Below are 26,333 nucleotides of genomic sequence, written 5' to 3'. Positions count from 1 at the left end.
TAACATCTTCTACGGTACACAATTCCACTGCATATTGTGAGAGAGAGAAATTCAAAATTTCCAGCAATATTAAAGATCCTAAAGTTTCTTGCAATGTCTCCGAAAAAGAAGAACATTAAATTATCAACCTACGTGACTTTATAACTTTCTTTATCACACGTCTTTTTTTCGAGTCCCTCCAGCATCCTGCGCGGCATTCGCAAACATTTCATCCTTTTCTGTAACCTTATTCAGATGCAGCCACGCGTCTCCTCTTCCTCGTTCCCTCCATTTTCTCCCTGTCTATTCTCCTCTCCCATCCATTACCCGGCGACACATTTCGTCCACACGCTCCACGGAACAGGCCGCCTCGCGGTGTTTCTTTTCCTGCAGTCGTGTAACAAGAGAGGAGGCCAGGCGCCTTCAAAGAACTCCAGACAATATTACCATCTCCAGGGGAGAAATTTGAATACTTTGTTTGTCGTATTTTTCGCCGTCTCTACTCCACTCATGTTCAAGAAATTGATAGCCTATAAGATCAGGGTGCGAAATCGTTTGGGGGGGGGGGGGGCAGGGAGGATTTCCCCCACCAGCAATTTTGGCCTAAAAAAATTCCCCCACCAAAAATTTCCGGGGGGGGAGAGTTTTTGTTGTAACAACAAAAGATAAGCAATTAGTTTTGACTTCAAATATACTTTGCTAAGGATAATATTGAAAACACACACACTCTCTTTCAAGAGAGCATTAACAGATCAACATTACACCAATAGCAATACATGCACAATAAAAGTTAAACAAGTATACGAGACAAATATAAGTATGAAATCTAGTTACTTTATATTAATAGAAAGCAAGAACTAAACAAAAACTATTTCATATCAACTATTATATAATAAAAGTATTTCAACCATTTTGTAATTTATAGACATCTTTAACCAGTTAGTAAAAAATTAGTTTGCTACTTAATAAATATCTGATACATATAAAAGTTAAAAAATAATTTCTTTCTATGTATTTAATAATAATGTAGTTTTAAATATTTAGTATTTTTATATTCAATAACATTATAAATATGTACCTATGTCATGTAATAATTATATGTATATCTATCTATCTAATGTATATACAGGGGATGGACAAAAGTATGGAAACACCTGGTATAAAACAGGTAGCCATTTCAAACACGATTTACGTCTGAATGGTAGGTGGCGCTGTGGTCACTGGCACTTCCTGCGAGGTATACACCCTGGCCAACCTGACAGATGGGCCAGTTACAGTTCAGCGACCGGTCCATGCAGGTTATCATGAATCATGTCTGAGCTGACAGAGTTTCAAAGAGGGCAAATTGTGGGTGCGCGTATGGTGGGAGCTTCCGTGACGAAAGTAGCGGAAATGTTTGGTGTATCAAGAGACACAGTCTCGAAGATCATGACGGCTCCAAAAGTCACTGCTGAGCTGAATACAGTGCTTACAAACTCTGTTAGCGTCAAAGCAGTCAGAAGAGAACTGCACAAGCAATGTATTCATGGCAGATCTGCAATTCCAAAACCACTCGTAACTGTTGACCATGCTGCTAAACTGAGACAGTGGTGCAACGCCCATAAAAACTGGAAAATGGAGCAGTGGAAGACTGTAATCTGGTCGGATGAGTCATCCTTTACATTCTTTCCAACTGCTGGCCGAGTGTACGTGTGGAGAATGCCAGCACAAGCGTACGATACAGACTGTCTGTTACCGAGAGTGAAGCATGGCGGTAGTTCAGTGATGATTTGGACAGCCATCTCCTGGTATTCTGCAGGACCCATCATCACCCTGCATGGACATGTCACTGTCAGGGACTACGTAACCATTTTGAGTGACCAGCTGCATCCCATGGTGCAAACTTTGTTCCCAGATGGTGATGCCGTGTTTCAAGATGACAGAGCCCCTGTTCATACAGCTCACATCGTCCAGGACTGGTTTGATGAGCATGAAGATGAAGTGTCACATATACCATGGCCTCCACAATCGCCAGACCTCAATATTATTGAGCCCCTGTGGTCGGTTTTGGAGACCAAGGTGCGAGACCGCTACCCACCACCATCGTCTCTACAACAACTTGCAGCTGCTTTGGAGGAAGAATGGTAACATCCCTTTGACAACCATACGCGACCTGTATTTGTCCATTCCACGTCGACTGCAGGCCGTTCTGCGTGCCAAAGATGGTCCTGCTTGATATTAATAAAGGTAATGTGTATTTCTGCAGCTTTTTCCATACTTTTGTCCATCCCCTGTATATATTTATATATTGTAGCGTGACTACTTTTATGCTCCCGATTCCTTCACCAATATATTATATACACATACACACACACATGCGCACGCACGTGTGTATATTAAGATATTAAGATCTCCCCCCCCCCCCCAGTGTTCAATGATTTCATCCTGTATAAGATGGTACTGAAGGACATCATTAGCTTGATCAGATTACCTCTTATAGTATCTGAGCATTCCAGAAACTGACTTTGCCGCGGCAGTACTTTCTTTTAACCACTCTCTTGACTTGTTGAATCCTTTCGATACATTTTTGCACATATTCACTTGCGTTAACAGAATCATTGACGACAGAATAATTAAATTAGTCCCCATATTATTTAGTTCAAACTTGAGGAAACTGCTGATAGAATGTTTTATTTTGTTGCTGTAATTTGAACTTCCTTTATATTTTGTTTCTTATTTAGAATGTTCCAGAAATAGGACAAAAATTCCTATTCCTCTTCTACTAAAATGAAAAATGTTCTCGTCATTGGAAAGTCAAAGCGTCATGGTTTCACAGTTCGTACATTGTAAGCAGCAACAGCTTCAGCAGTGAAAGAGAAAAGGAATGCATTACATTACAACAGAAGGCAATAGGGTTATTTTACTTCCATGCTCCATCCCTGGATCTCCGCTGCATACGATGTCTTGTTGTGATATTTGTCGTTACTTTTCTTCTTCTTTTATTGGCTCACACCACCTTTAAGCGATTCTAGCCAGAGTTGCCGAGTTCTGGTTTTATTGTCTTTGATCTTGTTCCAAACACATTAATATGTATGCTATTCACTTTCCTTAAAACATTATATTCTCCATTGTCACTTTTTCAGAATTATAAACCTTTCTGTTCCGGTATAGTGTGATTTTATTGTTCGTTTTGGTATCGTTTATTCTGGGGCTTATGAAGATGTTTATATTGTGAAGTTATGTTTCCGGGCAAATCTATGCAAGATCTACATAATTGTAGTTTGAGGTTCAGAAATAAGTGTTGATATGGATATCGTAAATTGGATTTTTGTGCGTTGCAAATTTATATGTAAAATATCACGATTGCCGTAAATGGCATTGAAAAAATAAATGATTAATTGACTGTAAAGCTTCTCCGCGTTGCAGGAAGTTGTGTGCATAACTTGTAGACGTGCTAAGTCTGTCACTCATTTCACGAAAATATCAAACTTTTACTGTTGACAAACCTGAAAGTGACTACTTCCAGGGTTACCCAGACACACGAACAATTGACGATGTCTGTCCTTCTTGTCTTCCAGGGAATCTCTGGAATTTGCTCACCGGCAGCTGGGCCTCGCGGACGACTTGGACAGCCCCAGCCTCCGAGCCGAAGCCTACCTCAACCTGGCGAGGGCCCACGAGCGTCTGGGGGGTCTGGAGAGGGCCCTGGCCTACGGGAGGCACTCGCTCTACAACGAATGCGACCAGTGCCGAACGGCCGGCAACGTCCACCTCTGCCTCGGGAACGTCTACCTGCAGCTGGCCAACTTCTGCAAGGCCCTCGAGTGCTTCCAGCAGGCCCACAAGATCGCGCAGAGCATCCAGGACCCCGCCTTGGAGCTGCAGGTAGGCCCGCTTTGTGTTGTCACTTTTGGAATGCCGTTTAACGCTTAACATTCTTGATACTTTAAGTTAATTCAACGTTTATTACTTTGTTAAATATCAAGCATATCACAGACAACTTGATTAGAGCAATTATTTGAACGGGTTCTGATTCGGTTTTCAAACGACGTCATAATATCCTACCAGTTACGTCACACTTATAATTTAAGAGACCAAGCGGATGGGTCAACCTGGATATAAAGGGTGTTCCGTATAGGACGCCGAATTTGAATCGAGTGCTATTGTTTTGTTTCGAGGTTGACAGGCCTGTTCTTACCAATGTTGGTATCTGTTGTCATGCCGATTAATGTAGCCTCAATTGTTTTGACTCGTCGAATGAGACCCTTGCTTTACTCCATGAAAAATTTCGGCAACGAGTGATCTCTTTGCACGGTGACGAAGAATGACCGGCAAGGTCAAGTGATCTTACACCCTGTGTTTTTTTCTTATGGGGGTTTGTGAAAGCACAGGTGTAGGCAAAGCAAACAAACACGAACCCTTTCGGAACTGCAGGCGGAAATCATACCGTTGATTGGAGGCACCGGGACAGACATCTGTAGGGGTGGACATATGCCTGACATTGTCTTTCATACGTAAATGGGATATGTTACTGCTATATGTGAAATATAACTATTTTTATGATATTTTCCCTATTTGTATTTAATTTTCTAATTCGGCGACCTATACGGAACACCCTATACCTGCCTAACGACCATAACTACAAAATAATCCATTGCCAACACCCCGGCGATCTCCATACATAGACGCAACGATTGAGGACTTTTTATGTCCTGCAGTCTTAAACGGGTAACCAAAAGAATAAGAAAAAACTGTATTGTAGCTTCTAATCAATTACGGAGGAATAAACATCTTAGTAAGGATAATTTTCCACTTTTCTTTCGCTACTACTTGAGGAGAATTCTCTCAGTGGCGTAGAGATATTGAACGTTTTCTTCCCTAAATTATTCATTTCCAAATTCATTCCTAATCTGTGAAATATATATTCTAGCATTTGTATCTTTCTTAAGGTGTCGCGGGACCTTTGAACTATCCCACTAAAAACTTTTTCGAAACTTCTCTCGTTTCGAAGTCTCACTACAATATTTCAAATTCTGTCAAATTTCCTCTTTTTAGAAATCATTCTACAGTAAGTAAACCTTGCTGTCACTCCAGTCTAGATATATAATGAAAAGTTGACTTAACGGTGCCAATAAAGAATTAAGAAAGCTATTCAAGAGCGAAAGTATACCACGTGATAGAAGGCATTCTGAGCAGTGACGGCGATGGGGGAATAAGATGGTCACGTGTTCAGGACTTTGTGCTTGATGTTTGTGGTCGTTTCTTCCGCAGGTGTACGTGGGGTTGTCTCAGCTGTTCGGGAGGCTGCAGGACGCGGAGAAGAGCGCGAGATACGCCGTGAAGGCGTACGACCTGTCCCGAAGCCTCCAGCTGGGGGACCTCAACACGAGGCACCACCGCGCGGCCCTCCTCCAGATGGCAGCAGCGCTGAGGAAACAGGGGGAGGTCGGGGACGCCAAGGACTACTGCACGGTAAGTTCCTTCTAATATCTCTCATTTGCAGGGGCGGCGCCAGAAATTTTCGACCGGGTGGGCAGAAGCTGTATATTCATAAATGAGTGGGCAGCATAAATGTAAGACTTTATATGAGTTTTACATGCACTCATGCCCCCCCCCACTTCCAACATATACAGGGTGTCCTATAACAACTTCAACAACGGTTGGATGCTGGTAGATATAAAAAAACAAGGAACTTTTCCTCATACACATAACCTCGAAAGTGCTTAGTTTCTGATCTATGAGCTTTGAAAATCTAACCTGTATGTATGCAACCCAACTCACCAAACGATTGCTCTGACGTAACTTCCAGGAACGCGTAGCAAGGTTGCCACTTGAATTGAAAACAACAACTTGGGAGTCTTACCTGGCACAATACAAAAGAATAATTATACTTGCGATGTTATAATTATACTTGCGATGTTGTAAGCATAGATGTGCGCAGACTAATTTATTTTGGGGTGCCTTAAGGGAAGTTTCAGTTACCTATCTGGACAAGGCTAGCTTAATTGTCGTAACTTCATGTTCCTTTTCACAGAAACTATTAGATATATGAACATGGAATTTTAACATTATAGAATGAACATTTGTTATCACTTTAGCGTAGGTTTTACTATCACTGTGTCGATATTTTAAGTAATGAAAGTAAACAATTGAAAATGGTAAATACAATTCTATATCTCTACATGTACTATATCAGCTGAATCACTCTCACGAAATACACCTATAGGTTCAATTTTATCATGTTTTATAATGCACATCACTTCATAAAATATATTTCTGTACCTGGTCACTCGATAGTTAATGCCATGTGGTATATAACATTTTAAAACGAAGAATTCAGATGCAAGCAAAAATCTGAAAAATGATACACTTTTCATTGAAAGAGAAGGGAGAGAGAGCATTCATGAAAGTGTTTGAACATGAAAGTCTTATTGGAAATATTGGAAAGTTTCATTAACAAACAAGTCGGTCCTCGGGAAAAGAGGAAGTACAGGTCGATATGTGAAGGGGCTCTGTGATTTATACAAGAAAATAATAATTTATTTACTACGTGATTACTGATTACTATAGTACGGAACACCCTATACCTGTGGAGAGGGAGAGAGCGAGCTGGTCTTATCAAATGAAACGAAATTCCTTACTTTTTTACCACGGATATTATTTTCATTATTTTAATGATAGTTCTACATATTTTATATTTTTTAAGAAGACATTTGGGGTAGCCAGCTACCTTTGGCACCCACGTGCGCACACCTATGGCTGTAAGAAGTACTATTTACAGCATTTACAAACTGGCCAAGACAAAGAATTTCCAACAAATGCAGACTGAAATTCAAGACTCTTCATTCTAAAATGCCCCAATCGTGTTTCGAGTGTCGTGCAATACCAATAATCGTGAATCGCGAGATTCACGTACGGCATGTTGATGAAATCGACGGACTGAGAAATGCAAACATAATGTGTTCGCCACCTTGTTTCACACGCAGACTGTTATTTATTTATTTCTAAATGGCTAATCGAGTCCCTCACATAATACGGTGATAGTAAAAGCTCTTGCAATAAAATGAAAAACATCGTTTAAACATTAATTAAGTAGCACATTAAAACTAATACATAATAACTAAAATCAATCCGACTTGGATAAAGGTGTCACTACATCACGTGTTCATTCTGAGCGCCCAATACAGCTCAGCGTTTGACATAATTATGGATAATGTCTTATTAGCAAAATTTAAAAAAAGCAAGAACCCGGGTATAAATCAAATTCTTAGTTCATTCTGCATAATATTTACCTAGGCTAAAGGACATTTTGACAAAATATCACCGAAAAGTAATAAATAAATAACATTGTATGTATTATGTTATGAAGCATAAAGTTCTAAAATTTCGTCCCTATTCTATATTAGTTAACCACAAGAAAAATCACATGATTATCCCGGGTTCAATAACCGGTGGAGACACATAGTGGTTCGGATCCCACTTTAAACTGTAGGTCCAGTACCGATTAGCCTATCTGTGTATAAAGTGGACTTAAAACAACAGCTCATGTAAGACGATTTCTAAATACGGTTGCTAACTCATTATCAAGTCAATAATTCTGCAGCTATTTTTCAAACCTGCAGAGCTGTTTTATCAAAATTTATTTTTGTGATTGCTTCTTATTAGTAGAAAGAATATAAAATTGTTATTTTTTTAATTTTGGATACCATATCGAAATTAGAAGATAACAGGTACATAAAATCGTCATGATGAAATGGACATATCAAATTACCTCGGTCTTAGTATTTCGATATAGACCTAACTAAACAACTTTATGTGTTGCTGGAGGAAGCAACGCGAAGAAGAGGTTTTTATTTAACAGATTACATTAATCATACCCAGGCCGGAAACCCGGAGTTGACAACATCAAGCAACTCCACTTCACCCCTTCTACACTCAGTTTCAGTTATAACTTTTTGGCCAAGTTATGTCAGACTGTTAATTATTTTTTTATATTTTTGACGCATTTCAAGTATCTATTTCTTTTCATTATGTGGCACATTTTCAAATCAATTTGATGCATCGTCCCTGTGAAGGCCAGGAGATGCAGCCCTCAGGCCCATAATCCTGTTCTAATCTTGATCATATTCTGCACAATTTTGCGCTTCCCATAAAGCCTCCTGAGCCTACTGGCTGCTTAAGCATACAAGTGGGCATTAGATCACAGTTTTCGTTTCGAAAGCTTTGGGGAATCTTTTCGCTTTCCAATTATAAAGTTAAGGAAGTTGAAAGAAAAGCTTAAATTGATTCCATTCAACTTATTATTTACTCTGACTTTCGTAAACCTATTCACTGAATCATTGTTTCGGGAAAGGACAACAAAGCTTTTTATTGAATGATAATATGTGAACTTGTCTGTAATATATCACAAGTAAAATATACATGGAGTGAACACCATAATAAACTTATTTATTGAACCATTGGCATTTTCCCAAGTATATATATTTATTAAATTTGATTGGGTGTGCAATCGGGTGGGCACAGTAATTTTGGGGTGGGTAATTGCCCACCCTTGCCCAACCCTGTCGCCGTCCCTGCTCATTTGCAATGTAAAACCGTTTAATACAATATGTTTTTAATGTGAGTACATTTCCTAAAGCTTTATGTCATCGCGTGATAGTAAATTGAAATCTTGTCTTTTCATGTCAGGTATTTAGCACGTTGGTTACGTATGGAAAAAGTGCAATGCAAACAAATTTTATTTCTGCACGTTTCTGCAATTCTGCCGCACGCCATTCCTGCATGTGTACACACTTTCACATAGGGTGCGAAATCATTGAAAACTGGTGGGGGGGAGAAAGATCTTCATCTACAAACCCCCTCCCCCACAAACATATGTGTAAATTTGATTTTGATTTGATTTATTTGTTGTTTTAAGTCCACTTTATGCACAGTAAGTCTAATCGGGACTGGACCTACAGTTTAAAGTGGGATCCGAACCACTTGTGCCTCCACCGGGTATCGAACCCGGGACCCCTTGATTACAATATGTGTAAATTATACAATACATATTTGTAATGTTAATAAAAGTAAAAATAAATTAATCAATTAAAATATATTTTTATTATTAATTATATAAAGGAAATTTAATGTGTTACTTTTATACATACAAGATATTGCAAAGCAGTTAATTAATTCCTTTACTAACTGCTTAAAGATGTTAATAAATTATGAAATAGTTCAAGTGGTTTTATTATGTGTAAGTTTTTGTTTAGTTTGTGCTTTATGATAAATCAATTAGATTTCTTGCATTCTTGTTTTACTTTTATTGTGTGTATTGATGTAGATTTGTTAATAATCTCTTGAGAGAGAATGCATTCAATACTCACAACTACACTAATATGTGTGTGTTTTCGATGTTATTCATAGTAAAGTATATTTGAAATTAAAAATAATTGTTTATCTTTTGTTTTTTATAACAAAAACTCTTCCCCTCCGAAAAGTTTTGGTGGGGGGATTTTTGAGCTCAAAAGGGGGAAGTCCCCCCAGGATTTCGAACCCTGCTTTCACGTCTCGTATGTTTAAAATATGTGAATACAGTTTCACACTTTCAAGGGTTTGAAATGTTTGACACAAATAACTTTCCGGAAGTGCTACAATAAGTAAAGTGTCTTGTTATTTTTCAATGCAATCACCGTAGAAGAAATACAAATCAACTGTTTCTGCAGTGCAATATAAATCCTTTGCAGTTAATCTACAATATTGATTTGGTATTTTTCGTGTGAGATAGATTCGATCCGAAATACATTATTGCGATTACTCTACAGTCTCTGCGTGGTAGGGAATTTCCCTGGTTGCCCAACTCTCGTAGCTTCATCACTTTCCCCTCGGTTTTCTTGGATGATACATGACTTGCTAAATTTTAGGCTCCATATTTCATCCAAAAATATACACCCTCCTGTTATTTTTTAACCTTTTCTTCCTCTTCTAGAGATTTTCAGATCTTTTTATTTAATTATGCTCCAAATATTCTCGGAAATATTTTTCGCTTCCTGATATTTATAGTATGATGTTGTTTTGGCTCGGAATTTGCTATATATTTGGCTATAATTTGCTTGTTTGTTTTATTTCAAAATGGTTGTTTTAAGTCCACTTTATCTGTACTGGCCTACACTTTAAAGTGAGATCCGAACCAGTCTGCAATCTGCCTCTACCTGGTTATAATTTGCTTCTTATCTGGATGGAAGCTTGTTACTCCACTCCATTTCTATATTGTAAGAAGTCATTATCATTAAAGGAAAATATGACATGTACTGTTCTAGTTACGGAAGAGGAATATGAACTTTTCATTAATACATTCTTGCGTCCTATTCTATTTTTCATTAACTGTCATGGATGTGATCATGGTGGCTTAAATACTGTCGATTTAGACGTTTATAATGCAAAATAAATGGTTTTATAATTTATATTTCCAATTGTGACACACCCTTGAGTTAGTGTAGAGACGATATACAGGGAACTAAAACAGAAATAGCATTAGGAAAGTAGAAGAAGTAAGTAATTGGATTTAGTGAGCTGCAATCAAGATATAAACCAGAGTTTGAAATTTCCCTTTGATTTCATTGTACCGTTGTAAAATTCATCGATGCCTCCTGTAATTTGAGAACAACCCTTGTTTCTCTCTCCGACCGTTTTAAGTTTCATTTTATTAATGCAATGTGACGACCTGGCTCAGAATTTCACAGAAGTTGCATCAAATCCACGCAACTCTGATTTAGGATTGAAGTTTTGATAACACAATTTTGTTCTGAAACTAGAAATTCTCTGGAGTCCTCCGACGACATTTTGCATGCAAATTGGAGAGCCGCGAGCACCTTTGAAATGCTCTCGGTAATTGGAAGTCGGTGGCCATTGAAATTCTATCAAAGGTGTTCGACAATGGAAGTTGCGGGTCTGTGATGACACGCACACAATGGGAAAAGAAAGGCCGACCCTTTTCTTGGTCATTTTGTAAAACAACCTCGATTGCTAAGTGTGTGCTCATAAGGGTTTCCTGTGGTTATCACTTTTAATAAAGCAATAAGCCAGGATTTAGAGGGTTGGGTGGAGGAGGGCTTCAGTCCCGGGTGTCAATCTACAAATAGGATCTCCGTTGAGGTGGAGAAATGACTTTGAAAAGGACTACAAAAGAAAAGAACCACTGCACATAACCTGACCTAACGATGGCTAGAAGTAGATAGTTTCAAGGTCTTTTTGATACGATATTGTGACTCCCCGATGGCGCAGTGGTAGCGTCGTCGCCTTGTAATCAAGGGGTCTCGGGTTCGGTAGCCGTTGGAGGCACATAGTGGTTCGGATCCCACTTTAAACTACAGATTCAGTCCCGACTAGCCTTACTGTGCATAAAGTAGACTTAAAACGCCCAATCAATTGATACGATATTGTCGTCAATGACCACGCAACGATTTAATCTACTGTCCCGTTGTATTGGAACTGAGTAAAATGCGTGTAAACAGTCACTCGACGAAAATGGGGCGAGTAGATCAGGCAGCCGAGAGGGAAAACAAGACGTCATTTTTAAGAAAGCAATTCCATAATAGTATATACATTTTTGTGCGAAGTTCCCTGTGCACAAAAAACGACACTGTTTTTAAAATATGGGATATTAATGAAAACATGTCAGCTCATTACAAGTAATGCATAAACATTAAGCGCCGACCTTCTTGGGGGAGTGGTTATCACAGCTCGTTACGGCGCCAGGGGTCCCTGGTTCGAAACCTGGCGTGGGCGTGAGTGTTCTTTGTGAGCGTCCCTTCATCAATTTTATCATATAATCACTCATCCTCATCGTCGCAATTAGCCAAAAGTGGCAGAAAAGCGACGTTAAATAACAAAAATTAAATCAAAATCAATAGACAGTAACCTCGAGTGTAGGAATAATTATATTTCAGTCAGCAAGCTTTTTATGAAATCGTTTATGGATTAGTGTGTCCAATACAGCGAAGGGTGCGATTCCCATCGAGGCACGCCAGGGGTGCGGATTTCGTAAATTACGAGCCCAGTTACAATTAACCCATCTGCGTAAAAAGCAAACGTGCAAACCAAAACATTCGTGTTGAACGTCGCACAATCTCGACATTTTCAAGACAGTTTGAAAGACCATCAAAACTCAATCTACCTCAGCGAAATCGAGTCCACGGTCCCAGTTTCTGCGTTCTCCTTCGATATATTTTTTCGACCTTGCTTTTTCGCTCGGCGGGATCCCTCGGGGACTCGTTGGAAGTTTACTCTGGGCGGGAGGTCGCCCCCGAAAATCCCCCCGTAATACGGAGTATCGATTGAAGTGCGCGTTCGGGCGATATCGAGAAGGAGGAAACATTGTTTTTGTTTCGGAGGCGTTATCCACCCAGATTGAGAGTCGGACGGGCCGTTCTGTCACGGAGAGACACGTGCAAATCCTCGCTCGATTCTCGCACAGACCTTGCGGCGAGGCTGGCGAGACGGAAGTTCGAGGGTGATGTGGTCCACGTTGCGTATTGTTACGGTTCCTAGACCGTATTTAAATTGATGCGGAAAAAAATGTTCCTGGACCGAATTGAAATTCTTCAGGAAAAAAGTTCCTGGACCGAATGGAAATTCATTCTGGAAGAAAATGTTCCTGGACCGAATTTAAATTCATCCGTAAAAAGGTTCCTGGACCGTATTTAAATTGATCGAAAAAAAGGTTCCTGGACCGAATTGAAACACTTTACAAATAAAAAGGTTCTTTACGGTCCAAAATCCATTTACGCTTGCTGATTTTCTCTCCTGGACCGGAATTGAATTTATTTAAAATTCTTGGACCTTTAACAACCCCGGTGGTGTTAGCGAATACGACGCTTTGGGTGCACCTTCAGGATAGACGGGGCAAGTATTAGGTCATTCAGAAAGTAATTCCATTTTTCTTACAGGCTCACAATTTTACAACAGAATTTTTATGACCAAAATCCTTGCACAGAGGGCTTGATGTAAGCCGGAACACACCTGTTGCGGCAAAACAGTTTAGTGCCGGAACACAGAAATGGGACATCCATTTTATTTATTTAATACACTATACAAAAGCCCATCTTTCATTACATTAATTCTTGTAAACAATAGATGAAGAAGAAAAGAGAAAATCTTCGTGATATTATTTCTAATTATATTCTAATAATTAAATTTGTCTCCTGTCGGTGGGTGTTCGGGAAATTTAGAAAAAATAATATATTAATCGTCAGTCAATATTCCCAATGGTTATTTCATTGTTTTAGTAAACATCTTGCATAATATAATCAAAGAAGCAACATCCTATAATTGGCTAAAATCCCAGATTTGTTGGAAAGGTTTGAAAGTTATGTTAATATCACACACACAAAAGTAGGCGTTTTGTAAAAATGAACATTATATTGTTATGGTAACAGACCCTGTTGCGCCATGGAATTTTTAGTTTAGTTTATATTGTTATGGTTGGTATAAATAATGCACATCAAGCCAAAATGTTTACAGGGAAAATTTTATTGGTTGCATTTCAAAAAGCATGTATTAATAATTAATAAATAGTAACAATTAAATTATAACCATTGATATTGTACGTACATACCATCCTTTGGCTACTAAGTTGGAACCCTCCTATTATTTCTCTACATATTAGGCCGAGGTGTGGTCTCGATTTTCACAAGGCCACCACGATACCATCCCTATCATGAAACATTTCAGGTTTTCTTTCCTTCGAAGTAACAAACAGCTAGGTAGATGAAATGCAGGGAGCTTCCCCACATTTTCGAAATTCTGGTTTTCAAACGAGGTTCGCTCTCCTTGGAGGAAGCTTGGTATCAAACAGTGGCAGAAATTGCTTGTGGGAATTGAGGACGGCCTTCATCCATGCTTCTCTATTAGGTAATCCAAAACACGGGAGGATTTTTCGAGCTCCCCGCGACTACTTTGTATTCGCCGGCGCCCGCGACTAATCTCGGTCTTTGAAAATCATCTCCGTCGCAAAACGAAATCTCCCAGCTGAGCCCTTTCGAGAAAAACTCTTGGAATGTTGGAAACAACCTAAATCTCGGCATCTCTATCCTGCAAGCACTAATGATTTCCAATTATACTTTCAAATTAGCTTGTTAAGTTCTTCTTCTCTGTGTCTCCGGAAACGGAGCGATCCCTTCGTTTACGCCTTCGTGTTCCATGATCACGAGGACGTCTTTTTCTGCCTTTGAAATGGTCGTTTCCTTCGTTTTGGAAATTTCGGATGTTCCTTCCAGAAAATCTCGCCTCTGTTGATGTTGCTCAATACGTGCAGGAAAACTAAAATAATTGTAGATGTTCAAAAATGTTAGTAGCGTTTCAATCGCAATGAATAGTCATGGTTGAAGGAGCCTACTTTGCACCTCCGTGGCGGAGTGGTTAGCACAGCGCACTACGGCACAAGGGGGCCCCGAATTCGAATCCCGGGTAAGCCATGGGTGTTTGTGTTTATTCTTAATGAGAAAATTGAGAATTTAGTAAGTGTGATATATATGGAAACAGAGAATGAGAATGACGGTGGAAACTACCACTTAGAGATATTCTTTAATAATAATAATAATAATAATACACCCCCTCCCTGGAAAACGAAAGTTAACAAAAAAAATATATATTTCACACATATAATTTTATTTCCGCCACAATAATACATACTATTATGGGGGGAAATGTGCCTTGTTTGCCCCCCGGAAAAAAATACCTGGCTTGCCCCTCCATGGAAGAAATCCTGGGGACGGCCATGCCCGAGTTGGATCCTCGGGGTGGGTGATGTATGGTCGGAATTTTGGAGCCTTGTCACAGCAAAAAAGCGGCTCTAGGGCTCACGCAGCCTCAAATCAATGGGTACCTGTAGGCACCCCTGAGGAGGGGGGGGCAATAAAGGAGGTTGGAACGTGATACTGATCACAAAATGGCCGAGATCGAGAATGTGTCTGGCCCTACACCAAATGTGCCTTCATGGCACGGTGCTATATGCACGGGGAACTTTGTCTTTTTTACCTTTAATAATAAATAGTGGTTAGCACAGAGCGCTACGACGACAGGGGTTCCGGGTTCGAATCCCGGTCTGTGTGTTCTTTGTATGTATCCCTTCCTCAGATTCATATCATCATCACTCATTCTCATCGTCGCTATTAGCCAGAAAAGCGAGTTACGTAACAAAAATCAGATCAACCATTTATTTTTCTATAAACTCTACAGAAGCAGAGTTCGTCGCATTTAGAGTGTCTTTCCACATTTACCACCGGTTTGGAAACACTCGTTTCTTTATTATTTACTTTCAGCTGAGATTTCAAGACTTGTACCTTACATGATCCAAGTGCGAACTTGTACCTTTTGGACACCGCCACGTCCATTTCCACTTTTCCCTGGTCCTCTTTCATGCAATATAAATGTGGAACAGCAGGTGCCGACAAGATTAAGGTTACATTTTTAATGCAAGCATCAGAACCTACGTTATGGAGTTGCTGCATGAGTGGAATTGCCTCATGTCGGAGTGAAATTCCTTTCTGGGGGAAAAAGTTGTGAAGAATTTTCGAATCCTTACGCATGAAGGATACTTTGAACTCTTCTACTCGTGGGCACTTTTACTGAGGACCTGGGATAGAAGAATACACGTGCCATTTTGTGCTGCCTTGGTGATGGTTGACCACGCTCTCGCCGCTGAAGGTTCCAGGTTCCTCTCCCATCCTGAGCTCTCTTGTGAGTGTCCTTGTTCAATCTTAATGGGCCATCAACCTCAGGGTTAACCAAAAGCATCAGAAAAAAGACATTACAAATTGTTGACAGTATTTTTGAGAAGAGAAATCTTCGTAAATGTGATATAGTCGCAGATTTTCTCCTAACATCCAGGGCAGTGGCGACGATTAGGGGGCAGTTCCCTTCCACTTTTTGCCAGTTTTCCTTCCGCACTATGCTAAACCTTATTTACCAAGGGAAAGTAAAGTGTCCTTGCCCCCCCCCCCCCCGGTCACTGATCCTGGGGCAATTAACTCCTGCCGTGCAAATTATGATTCTATCTGTTACACTTTTGAAAAGATGAATGATGAATCATTTAACAGCAATGCCACTTTTTTTTCAGTTGGCATGTTACACACTAAAATAAATCCAGAACATAATTTGGAATTTATTTACAAAATGAATATAATCAAGAAACAAACTCATCCTCTACAATACAGGAGAGGACTGTTGCAAACTTTAGAATTGGCAACTTTATACTTAGCATAGATATAAGTACAATATTTTGAAAGATATGAAGATGAAGGGTGATCAGCCATTCCAGTTGCACCTGAAGCTGTTTGGAGGTCTGAGCAAACGCTAACTTCAAGTCCCATTTTCCTTCAGAGTGGGCTAATGTTTTACATAACACCAGGCGCAGTTCTACCCTTAGGTCACACGGTCACGTGCCCCTCCATCCATTATGTATCTGAAAAGAACTACAATTACAACAATTTATACTTGTATGCAACGCTTGTATTTGCTGTGAAACAAGCAGTCTTTATCTGAGCTAAGACAACTTTGGACGAAACTTGGCAACATAGCAAGGTTCACATTCTGACTCACTGCTTTATCATCATCCGTACCTTCTGAGCTGCGGGAGAGGTCGGGGGGTTATGAGTGTTTTCATTGCGAATGGTCACAATGAGGCACTTATCTAGAAATATGTTTCGGGGGGGCGGGGTCCGAACCAAGTGTCTCAGGAATAATAATAATACTAATAATGTTTAAATTAGAATAATTATATTAAATCAAATTATACTAATTACAATAAATAAATTAATAAATTAATATTATATTATTATTACACGAATAGGTAAAAATACTGTATAAGAATAGAGATATAACGGCACATGTTCATTACGTAGCTTACCTGTAGTTAAGATCGAAATAATTTACATAAAAACATGTGCCCTGGCATTGAAATTAACGTCAAATAGATGAATAATTGAATATTTATAATTTATATTTATTGAATAACAAAATGATGTTACATGTAGTTGGAGAAAAGTAAGTTTCTGATTAATATTTTATATGGCCGCGGTGGTTCAGTCGGTAACGCGTCTGACTACCATGCTAAAGGTTCAAATCCAGGAACTTTTCTAACGTTGGAAGCGGCCCCGGCGCCCACCCAGCGTCGAATGACATGGGTACCTGGGGGGTAAAGGCGGTCAGGGGCGTGATGCTGATCACATCACCCCCACTCACGACCGGATCAAGAAAGTGTGGGGCGTTACCCCCACACCCCCTATACGCCTTCATGGCGTGGTGCTAAGCACAGGTTACCTTTACCTTTTATTTTATATATATTATTTTGAGTAGTAGTGTATATCCCATACAGCACACATCTCCAAGGGATGTCCATAGGACGTCCACAATATCCAATTCAGATCCATGGATATTGTGGATGTCCATAAGACGTCCTATGGATGTCCTGTTCTTGATATCCAGAACGGGATATCCATGGGACGTCTATGGGATATCCTGTCCTGGATATATATAGGACGTCCCGTTCTGGATATTTATGGGATATGTGGTATTACGTCCACGTGTTATCACAAACTTCACATAAATGTTTTGATATCCGTGTAAAGATTAAGCCATAGTATCTAGTCTCAAATGTGTGAGCACTCAAACTCTGTTATGCAGTAATAAATCGTAAATTAAATACATCTCCCACAGGAATTGCGTTGCCCATAGGTCCATTGTCTCTTCAGCGAATCACACATGCGCGCCAAGCAGGCGAAGTTGCCACGAGGCTTTCTTTGTGTCTCGTCTCCAACACAACGGCTGTTTGCATGAGGACGTTGCCTTGCGTGGTAGTGAAGAATAACTTCGATATGTGGATATTTCTATTAATACATTCATCAATTCGTTCCCTTACAGTAGAACACAATATATCTTAAAGGAATGTCAAGAAATTGGGTTTATCTTAAATTTTCACTGTGCGAAGATTGATACTGTAAACTGGTGCCAAAACATTCTCGTAATGCTATGATCAGAGCTAGGAATTTTAGGTGCTGCACCTTAAATTTTTTTGTGTGAAAACTGGTAAAAAAGTGACACCCCCAAAATAAGCACGTATTGAACTCTACTCATGGTATTTCGGTTGCACCTTTTTCACAATCTCAGAACTTTTTTCACAATCTCAGAACCTTTTGCACCTTTTCGCCCATTTTGCATCTTTATCATATTTTTTAATACAACTCGCGGCTGTTTAACCCCACCCACATTCGAGGCATGGCTTCTTGGCAAGCGATTCTTGTTTACCGCACAACAATGAATCTGCTTTCTTCAGTTCTTGGACGTTAATGTAGTAAGCACGGACTTTAAACAGTGCCAACAATGACACGTTACAATTGCTATTGTACGGACGCGATAAGAAGCGGCGTGCAATCAGAACGCAGAACAGCAGAACGTGACCAAATTCTGTCTCCTCGTTGGCTGGCATGTGGCTGGGGGATTTCTACGTTGCCACGTTCGCACAAACACACGGACAGGCTAGTCAGCTGTTGGCAAGCTCGGGCATTCTGGCAAGCATGAAACATTTTATCTTCCTGCTCTACACAGCAACCGAAAACCTTCACTGAAAGAACCTTTGTTGTGTTTTTATAATGGTACATTGCAAGCATCAGCTACCGGCATCTTTTTACTTATGTTGTATCGTATCACAATTACCAACAAAAGAAAATGCGTCTTGTGTTATGAACAACACTGTGGCAAATCGTTCTCCTTTGATTTCATTCCGCCTCTCTTTGCCTCTTTGTCACGCCGCGATTGTTGAAGCTTCAGAACGTACAAATGAAATGTATTTCCTGAAAATTAGGGCAAATTACGTACAACTTCGTTTCGTTAACACGTTTTTAAATTATATTTTAAGGAACCTACAAAAATTCACCTCCAAAACAGAATTTTACAGAACTGAGTTACTGTATTACGAAGAAGAATTTATCAAGAACAAATCAATTGTGTGTGAATTGATTGATTGAGTTGGTGTTTTAAAGTCCACTTTAGGCACACTACGGCTAATCTGGAATGGACCTACAGTTGGAAGTGGGATCCGAACCACTAAGTGCCTCGACAGGGTATCAAACCCAGGACTACTTGATTACAAGGCGACAACACTTACCCTACCACTGTGCCATCGGGGAGGCACATGTGGGTGTGTGAAGTGAGATAATTTGGGAGCTATATGAGAATACAGGCTCTGGCAATACAGAGTTCAATAAATTACAACGAAACGCTTGGCAGTTGCTCGATTTCCTTAACATTAATGATACATTTGGTACATGTGTTATTAATGCTTTGAGCTACCTGTATGTAAAAACATAAAACATGAATGAAAGAACAGAAGTAGTAGTTAAAGAATCAGTTGTTTTTGCTTACCGGCTACGATTGCAGTGGCGCTATCCCAAGATCATCTTCATTGTTGGTTGGTAAAGGAACATCTTCATCTGAGCTACTACTGTCACTGCTGTCTTCCCGCCCAAGTGAAATTACAAAATCCTCCATTTGCTGCTCTTCAACTCCCTCCTTTTCCCATGCTTCGGAAATAATCTTCCTTGCGTGTTCTATAGCCGAACGCCACCTATCTGCTGTCACATCCCCGATAGCCTGTTCTGTCAATTGCAAAATTTTAGACGGTGTAAAAGGTGGCAAAGTGTCCCTCTGTGCTACCAGCCCTTTGACCTGTGCGCAAATAAGTTCGATTGCATTGTACATACAATGATAAGGCGGGAGACGGACCACCGTATGTCCCGCTTCTTCTGCAAGCTTGTCTATTCGATATATGGGGAACTGGGGTTTGTGTAACATAAGGAGCTGCAGTAGTTCAGCCTTCCTCATGTTTCTGTGGGCTCGCGAGAATCCTGAAGTAGGTCAATCCGGCAACAGCGCGTCGCTACCAGAGTGGGTGGTCCCACGCCGCTTGCTAGCGCGTCCCGACAATAGAAGTTGTGCTCTTTTTTGTCCTATGCTGTATTGTTTACGAATTGTTGTAGGAAAACTGTTTTGTTTTCGTTTCCTTCTCCCGTCTCAGCGGGCAAGGTAACTGCAGTCTGTGATCGACTGATCGATGCATCGGATTTGCTTGTTCACCATGCCAAAACATAAAGTAAATGTTGGAAAACTGCAGGACATTGTTAAACAGTTTAGCGGTGACGGCATTCAGAGTGATGGATCTGTTCTGAGGTGTGATGTGTGTGATATTTCTATTGCTGTTGATGACACCAACGCACTCGGGTTGTGCAGCATCTACAAAGTGGAAAGCACGTCAGGAATAAAGAACTACGAGATGGTAAAGGTGGGAAGCGACAGCAATTTATTGGTGAGGCGCTTGCATCTTTGAGTTCTAGAAATACAAATGAATTTTTCAGTGAGACAGCATGGACATTTATAGCGTATGGAATACCACTTTCTAAACTTAATAATCCTGTCATGAAATCATATTTGCAAAAATATACTGGGAAGTCAGTTCCAGATGAGAGCAACTTAAGGAAATCTTACCTTCATCCTCTTTATGAAGCTAAAATCTCGCAGATCAGGCAAGTAGTAGCTGACTATCCAGTCTATTTCATACTAGATGAAACCACAGATAGGCAAAACAGGTACGTTTTGAACATTTTAGTAGTACCTCTCAATGGACATCAAGTGAAACCCATGGTTTTAGAAACTTATTTTCTTGGAAAAACAGATAATGCAAGTGTAATGCAAAGTTTCAATGATGCATGTTTGGTATTGTGGCAGGAGGGTGTAAAATATGATAGTGTGTGGTTAGTTCTTACAGACCAAGCATCTTACATGTTAGCTGCATTTTCTAATCTGAAGAAATCTGAAGAATATGTATCCTAACTTAAAACATGTGACCTGCATTGTTCATGCTTTGCATCGAGTTTGCGAAGCTCTTAAAGATGAATATACATATGTGAACGAATTTGTTTATAGCATTAAGAAAATACTGAAAAAGGCTCCTTCTAGAATACAGAAGTACGTAGAAATTACGAAACTTTCACTACCACCCTCTCCCATCCTCACTAGATGGGGTACATGGTTAAAATCTGCAGTGTTTATTTGCAATCATTTCCATACAATATCGAAATTTTTAGATGCTTTGCCTAGTGATTCCTCAGCTGTATAAAATGCCAAGAAACTTGCACTTAAACAGGAATTGCAAGATGAACTCTATATTGTACATGGCTTCTCTTTCCTTACTACTGCAATCACAAAACTGGAGGAGCAGTGTCCTGAAAAGGAAGCACAGTGGGCTGTTTTGATGGATGTGCAAGGAGAGCTGCAAGGGCTCGGGAAAGAGAAATTAGAACAAAGTTTAGCCAAAAACCTTGATGTTCAAGAAGTCGCAACCAACAAGGATGTGGATACGCACCACTTGTGTCTGTTGACTTTGAACGCTCTTTTTCAACTTACAAGTATCTGCTTAGTGGCTGCTCACTTAGAAGAACATAGAAATTTTGAATGTAATCTATTTTAACAGTTTTCTAGATGACTAATTCTAAGCAAGTAAGAAGAAGCATGTTTTCCTTTATGTCGCTTTCTAATGTATCAGAGAATTTTCTTTGCTTAGTTATATTAAACGATTTAAAACCAGAGAATACTCTATATGTGTTTATCCAGACAAGTTGAATCATATATGTATGCACTGCTCACAATAAATTTTACATCTGAAAATTAGCACCTATTTTAGCACCTTTTTTGTACAAAAATTGGCACCTTTTTTGCACCTTTATTTGCAAATTTTTGCACCTAAAATTCCTAGCTCTAGCTATGATACAAGATAGGTAAAGAGACAGAAAATGCAGGGTAGCTTAGAGTGCAAATTTTGTATCTTACTGAGCTCAAACTCAGTTACCAGTATCACCAAAAGTAAAGAAAAAATCTATAATATATTTCATTTTGATATTAAATGTTAGTTGCTTTTATATCGTAGCATTCAGTTTGTCCTTGTATTGCAGTTCCACTCATATAATCTGTGTTCATTTTACAGGAAGCCACAAGATTGTCCATGGTGTCTGGGGACCAGGCTACTTATGCAAGAAGTATTCGCATAATGGGAGACATACATAGAAAGAAAAACGAAATAAATGTAAGTGAGACCTTACAATATTAAAGTTATAGTATGTACTAATGTCTGAACTAACGATTTATTCAAGTAGTAATACACACATGCTTCAACTTTCCCACCCCCTGCGTATTGCACCATGCAATAGGGTTTTTGCACGTAGGGCTCCACACTTTCTCAATGTTGGCCATAGGGGAGGTGATAAGATCAGCAACATGATTCATTCACCTTATGCCGCAAAACTATTTTATGCAGGAACATAGCCAAAAAATCCTGAGATCACCTACCGGGGTAATAAATCTAGGTGTCCTGGGTGTCAGACAGATGGTCTAGGGTGCTATATTCAGCCCTGGCTGAAATAGAGAATGTGTGTAGCCCTACCACCAGGGGAAAGCTTTACACACACACACACACACTCTCTCTCTCTCTCTCTCTCTCTTTTATCAATTATAGTTAAAGAATAATATATCTTGATGAAATTATAAAATTGACAATACCTAAGAATCATAACAATTGCAGTAATGAGATGTTATGTATAGACAAGAACTGCCACCACTTTATAGAATTAACATTATGTGCTCCTGTCTCTTTCAGAATGCATTTCGTCAATATGAAACGTCAATGGCAGCTGCAGCTGCAATGGGAGATCGCTTGAGCCAAATGGAGGCGATGGATGGAATTGCAAGGTGCTTGGAGGTTCTCAGAATGCAGCAGAAGATCTGTAACTGCCGGCCATTGGAATTCAACACTCGACTTCTGGAGGTGGCTTCATCTATCGGGGCCAAGGTAGGTTGTTTATGTAGCAGGTTTCCGTTTTTCTCTCCACTCAAGTATAATCTTGTAGAAAAGAGTCATTAAGGCTCAGCTGGGCCTTTGTCCAAATACAGCAAAGCCATTTTCTAAATGCCGGCGCGCCCGTGGTAGAGTGGTTAGCCCATCGTGCCACGATGCCAGGGGTCCCGGGTTCGAATCCCGGCTTGAGCATGGACGTTTGTGAGTGTCCATTCATCATATCATCACTCATCCCCATCTTTGCAAATTAGCCAAAAGTGGCACAAAAAGCGAAATAAAATAAAGCAAATAAATCAATCAACCATTTTCAAAATGTCTTCTTGCTTCGAAAAATCTCTATGATATTCCAAATTGTGCAAATTACCTCTGTTTACAATTCCTTCTAGAGCATTTACGTGAATCTTTGTGTGGTTTGCTTTCGCTGTTGTCTAGATATTCGCAATACTTTAATAGGCCCATATTGTTACAAAACTAATGCAAAAATATAGACAACAACAAAAGCAAAACACATGAAGATTTACATGAATGCTCTGGAAGGAATTCTAAGCAGAAGTAATTTTATAGATTTTGGAATTTTTAAAAAGAGTAGAAGTTTCAACTGCGGCTTCGCTGGTATCGACCAAAGGTTCAACCGAGCCTTGACATCAGTTGTCATTCTGTTCACAGTTTGCTGAATATAATAACTCATGCAATTATAATTCAAATTTCTGTACCAGTCATTTATACATTTTTCCTTGGCAGCTCCTGGTACGGACAGTGCGGTTGCGTTTGAGCCAAATTTATGAGAGTCTTGGAGACGATGAGCAGCAGGCTGTGCAGGAGAGATTGGCCACCTGCATCGAAGATGAGCTGGAGCTGCAGTGTGGAGCGTGCAACGATCCTTTCGGACTGGAAGCTGATTCCTTGGAGGCTTTGCCTTGCTCACATATCCTTCATGCTAGGTACCAGCTTTATGCAAAATCATTGTTTGGCTGCTTATGCCTTCAAACAACTTTGTCTGGTTTACATTATTTCAACTGGTTCCTCCCTCAAGATTTAGTGAACAGTTTTTATCCATTGATATTTTTCACATAGAACTCGTAAGTTTTTTTAACCAAATTTAAAGTGCAAGCTTAGTCCCAATTAGCAGAAGAGCTAAAAACAAACTTTGTCTTGTTATTAAATAAGTTTGTATGCGAATAACTTTTTATTTTTGTTGTTGTTGTTGTTGTTGTTGTTGTTGTTCTTTGATACTAATTTATTCTCAAAAAGTTTAATCAAATTTCCAGGATATGAAAGAGGGACTTTTGGTTGTATGCACAACTAGCAGAAAGTCCAAGCTATGCTATTGCTAGCCAAACTGACCCCCTGAGGAGGAGGGGGTATATTTTCAATTAACAGTTTTGGAATTTTACAACTGGCACATATGTAAATAATTTGTATGTAGTATGTAAGAGCCCATCAGCTGACCTCCGTGGTTATCACAGCATGCTGCGATGTCAGAGGTCGTGGGTTCAAATCCCAGCCTGGGAATGGGTGTTCTTTGCTAGTGCCCCTTTATCACTTTCATAATATTATAGCTGATCACAATTAGCCAAAAGTAGCAGAAATGTGATGCTAAATAACAAAAATTAAGAAAGAAATAACCCATCAGCTTGGAGCCCTCGAATAATATTACAACTTCTTTAAGTTATCTCAATTATGTAGACTTTTAGCTTTTCATGGATGCATTTTTCTTCTTTCAGATGTGCAGCAGAGCTATTGAAAAGAAGGGACAAAAAGAAGAAACGCCTGTGTCCTGATTGCAGGAAGTCAGTGAGCTCCCGTTTGTATCTCTACTGTGACGAGCCACGTTCCAGTTTTAGCTTAGGCAGCCACAGCCATAGTTTGGCCAGCCTCAGTTTAGCCAGTCTCAATCTAAATCAAGTGACGTCGACCGTGTGATATAAGCCAGGGCCAAGGCGAGAGTACACTCTGTAAGTCTTGGCTCGTTAAACAGATAAAGCACCTCTCACTAATATGCTAATCTTACTTCTTAAAGGAAGTTTACAAAATGCTCAATTTGTCAGAGACATTGTACCATTATTGCAGTATTATCGCCGAAGTTTACAGCTAGAAAATATGTAAACTCATAAAAATGACAGATAATCATGATGAAACAGTGTCCCCATGGAAAATACAATGATATTAATTCAAACATGTCACATAGAAGGATTCTTTCATGTTACAAAATGCTCTATTGGCATGTTTAGCCAGACATTTTGTCTGAACAAAATACAGAAAACATATTTATCCAAAGTAAAGTTCCTTAAAACCACCTTCCAGATACATGTGACACAGATAGAAAATCAACAGCACCATGATTTATCCTAAAAGAAGCTCTAATGTGTGTATTTGAGTATTTAATAGAGACCATGAAATGAGATTTTTTCATACTTTCCAATTAATTCATGGTAACTGCCATTTTTCATAAATCCATTATTGAAGAGTCACGTAGCAGCTCTTTCCATTCCAATTTATTCTTACATGTAATTTTACTTAGTCAAAAGCTGCGAGTGAAGATTACTGTAACAGAACTTGAAAACTTTTCTTTTAAGTAGCTGTAATGATTATTTTTTTATTTGATTGGTCTCCATACACTAATTATACTTTGCTTTAAATAGAGAGCTTTTAAGCCATATGTGTCAACAATGAAATAGCTTGTAATTTATTTATGTTGACTTAGTATTTTGATATTTTTGAAATTAGCCGTATTTTAAATATATGTTGTACAAAAATACAAATACTTCAACTTATATGACTTATATGTATACAAGTATATTTTAATTTGAGGTAGCAAAGAAATTTCATTCTTCAAAGCTGTGTCCTCTTCTTAGTCCCAAATTGTGTTTCACTTTTGTTTGAAAATATGTTCTCTTGAATCGTAAATTAAGTTCATGAATTTATTTCAGTGAAATAACTTCCTATTACTGACTGAAGAATGTTTTCTGCATATGAGCAGCAACTATAAACTGATGTTGGTTCAATGTAAGATATTTCTCCAAAATGCTCACTTGCTTCACAACTGTGCATAGTTACATCTGTGTTTGTACTTAATAACATTGCATAAGCCTTGGGTTATGTGTTCAAGGAACTTTAGGAAGTAAGAAAAGTTGCTCATATTATATCATTTAATATATATTTACATATTTGTGAGGGTTCACTATATATGTCAGAAATTAGAAGCTAAATATTGGGTGTGTCAGTGAATTGGAAGATTTTAAGAACATCATGTGAATAAGAAAAGCAATAATTTATTTGGTTGTAACACATTCACCACCATATTTTGTTTATAAAAGGCTTTGTTGAGGAGGCATCATGTGAAGGGGATTCATGGGAGCAAATACAAAATATCCAAATTATGTTTTCTTTTCAGCACAATATAACACTATGTGTTTTTTTTCCCATTCATAAAGTCATCCCAATGCTTCCAATTACACAATTCTTCCTCACTAAGAAAAGTGCAACAGATTAG

At 39.2% G+C, this 26,333-nt stretch overlaps 1 protein-coding gene across 1 annotated transcript in view; it reads left to right on the top strand.

Moving 5' to 3' along the window:
* LOC145987069 (43 kDa receptor-associated protein of the synapse) overlaps positions 1 to 24,986 on the top strand; it is a 203,351-nt gene extending 178,365 nt beyond the window's left edge. The window contains exons 5-10 of the mRNA XM_083121526.1: positions 3,537 to 3,843; positions 5,230 to 5,430; positions 21,974 to 22,072; positions 22,643 to 22,834; positions 23,582 to 23,781; positions 24,565 to 24,986. Of these exons, the coding sequence (XP_082977652.1) occupies positions 3,537 to 3,843; positions 5,230 to 5,430; positions 21,974 to 22,072; positions 22,643 to 22,834; positions 23,582 to 23,781; positions 24,565 to 24,763 (1,198 nt within the window). The 3' untranslated portion in view covers positions 24,764 to 24,986. The remainder of the gene's footprint in view (positions 1 to 3,536; positions 3,844 to 5,229; positions 5,431 to 21,973; positions 22,073 to 22,642; positions 22,835 to 23,581; positions 23,782 to 24,564) is intronic.
* Positions 24,987 to 26,333: the final 1,347 nt, after the last annotated feature.

The sequence above is a fragment of the Lepisma saccharinum genome, chromosome 4 (assembly GCF_977018435.1).
Source record: "Lepisma saccharinum chromosome 4, izLepSacc3.1, whole genome shotgun sequence".
In the NCBI taxonomy this organism is placed as follows: Eukaryota; Metazoa; Arthropoda; class Insecta; order Zygentoma; family Lepismatidae; genus Lepisma; species Lepisma saccharinum.
The sequence above is the reverse complement of the archived record's forward strand: the minus strand, read 5'-3'. Positions and strand labels throughout refer to the sequence as shown.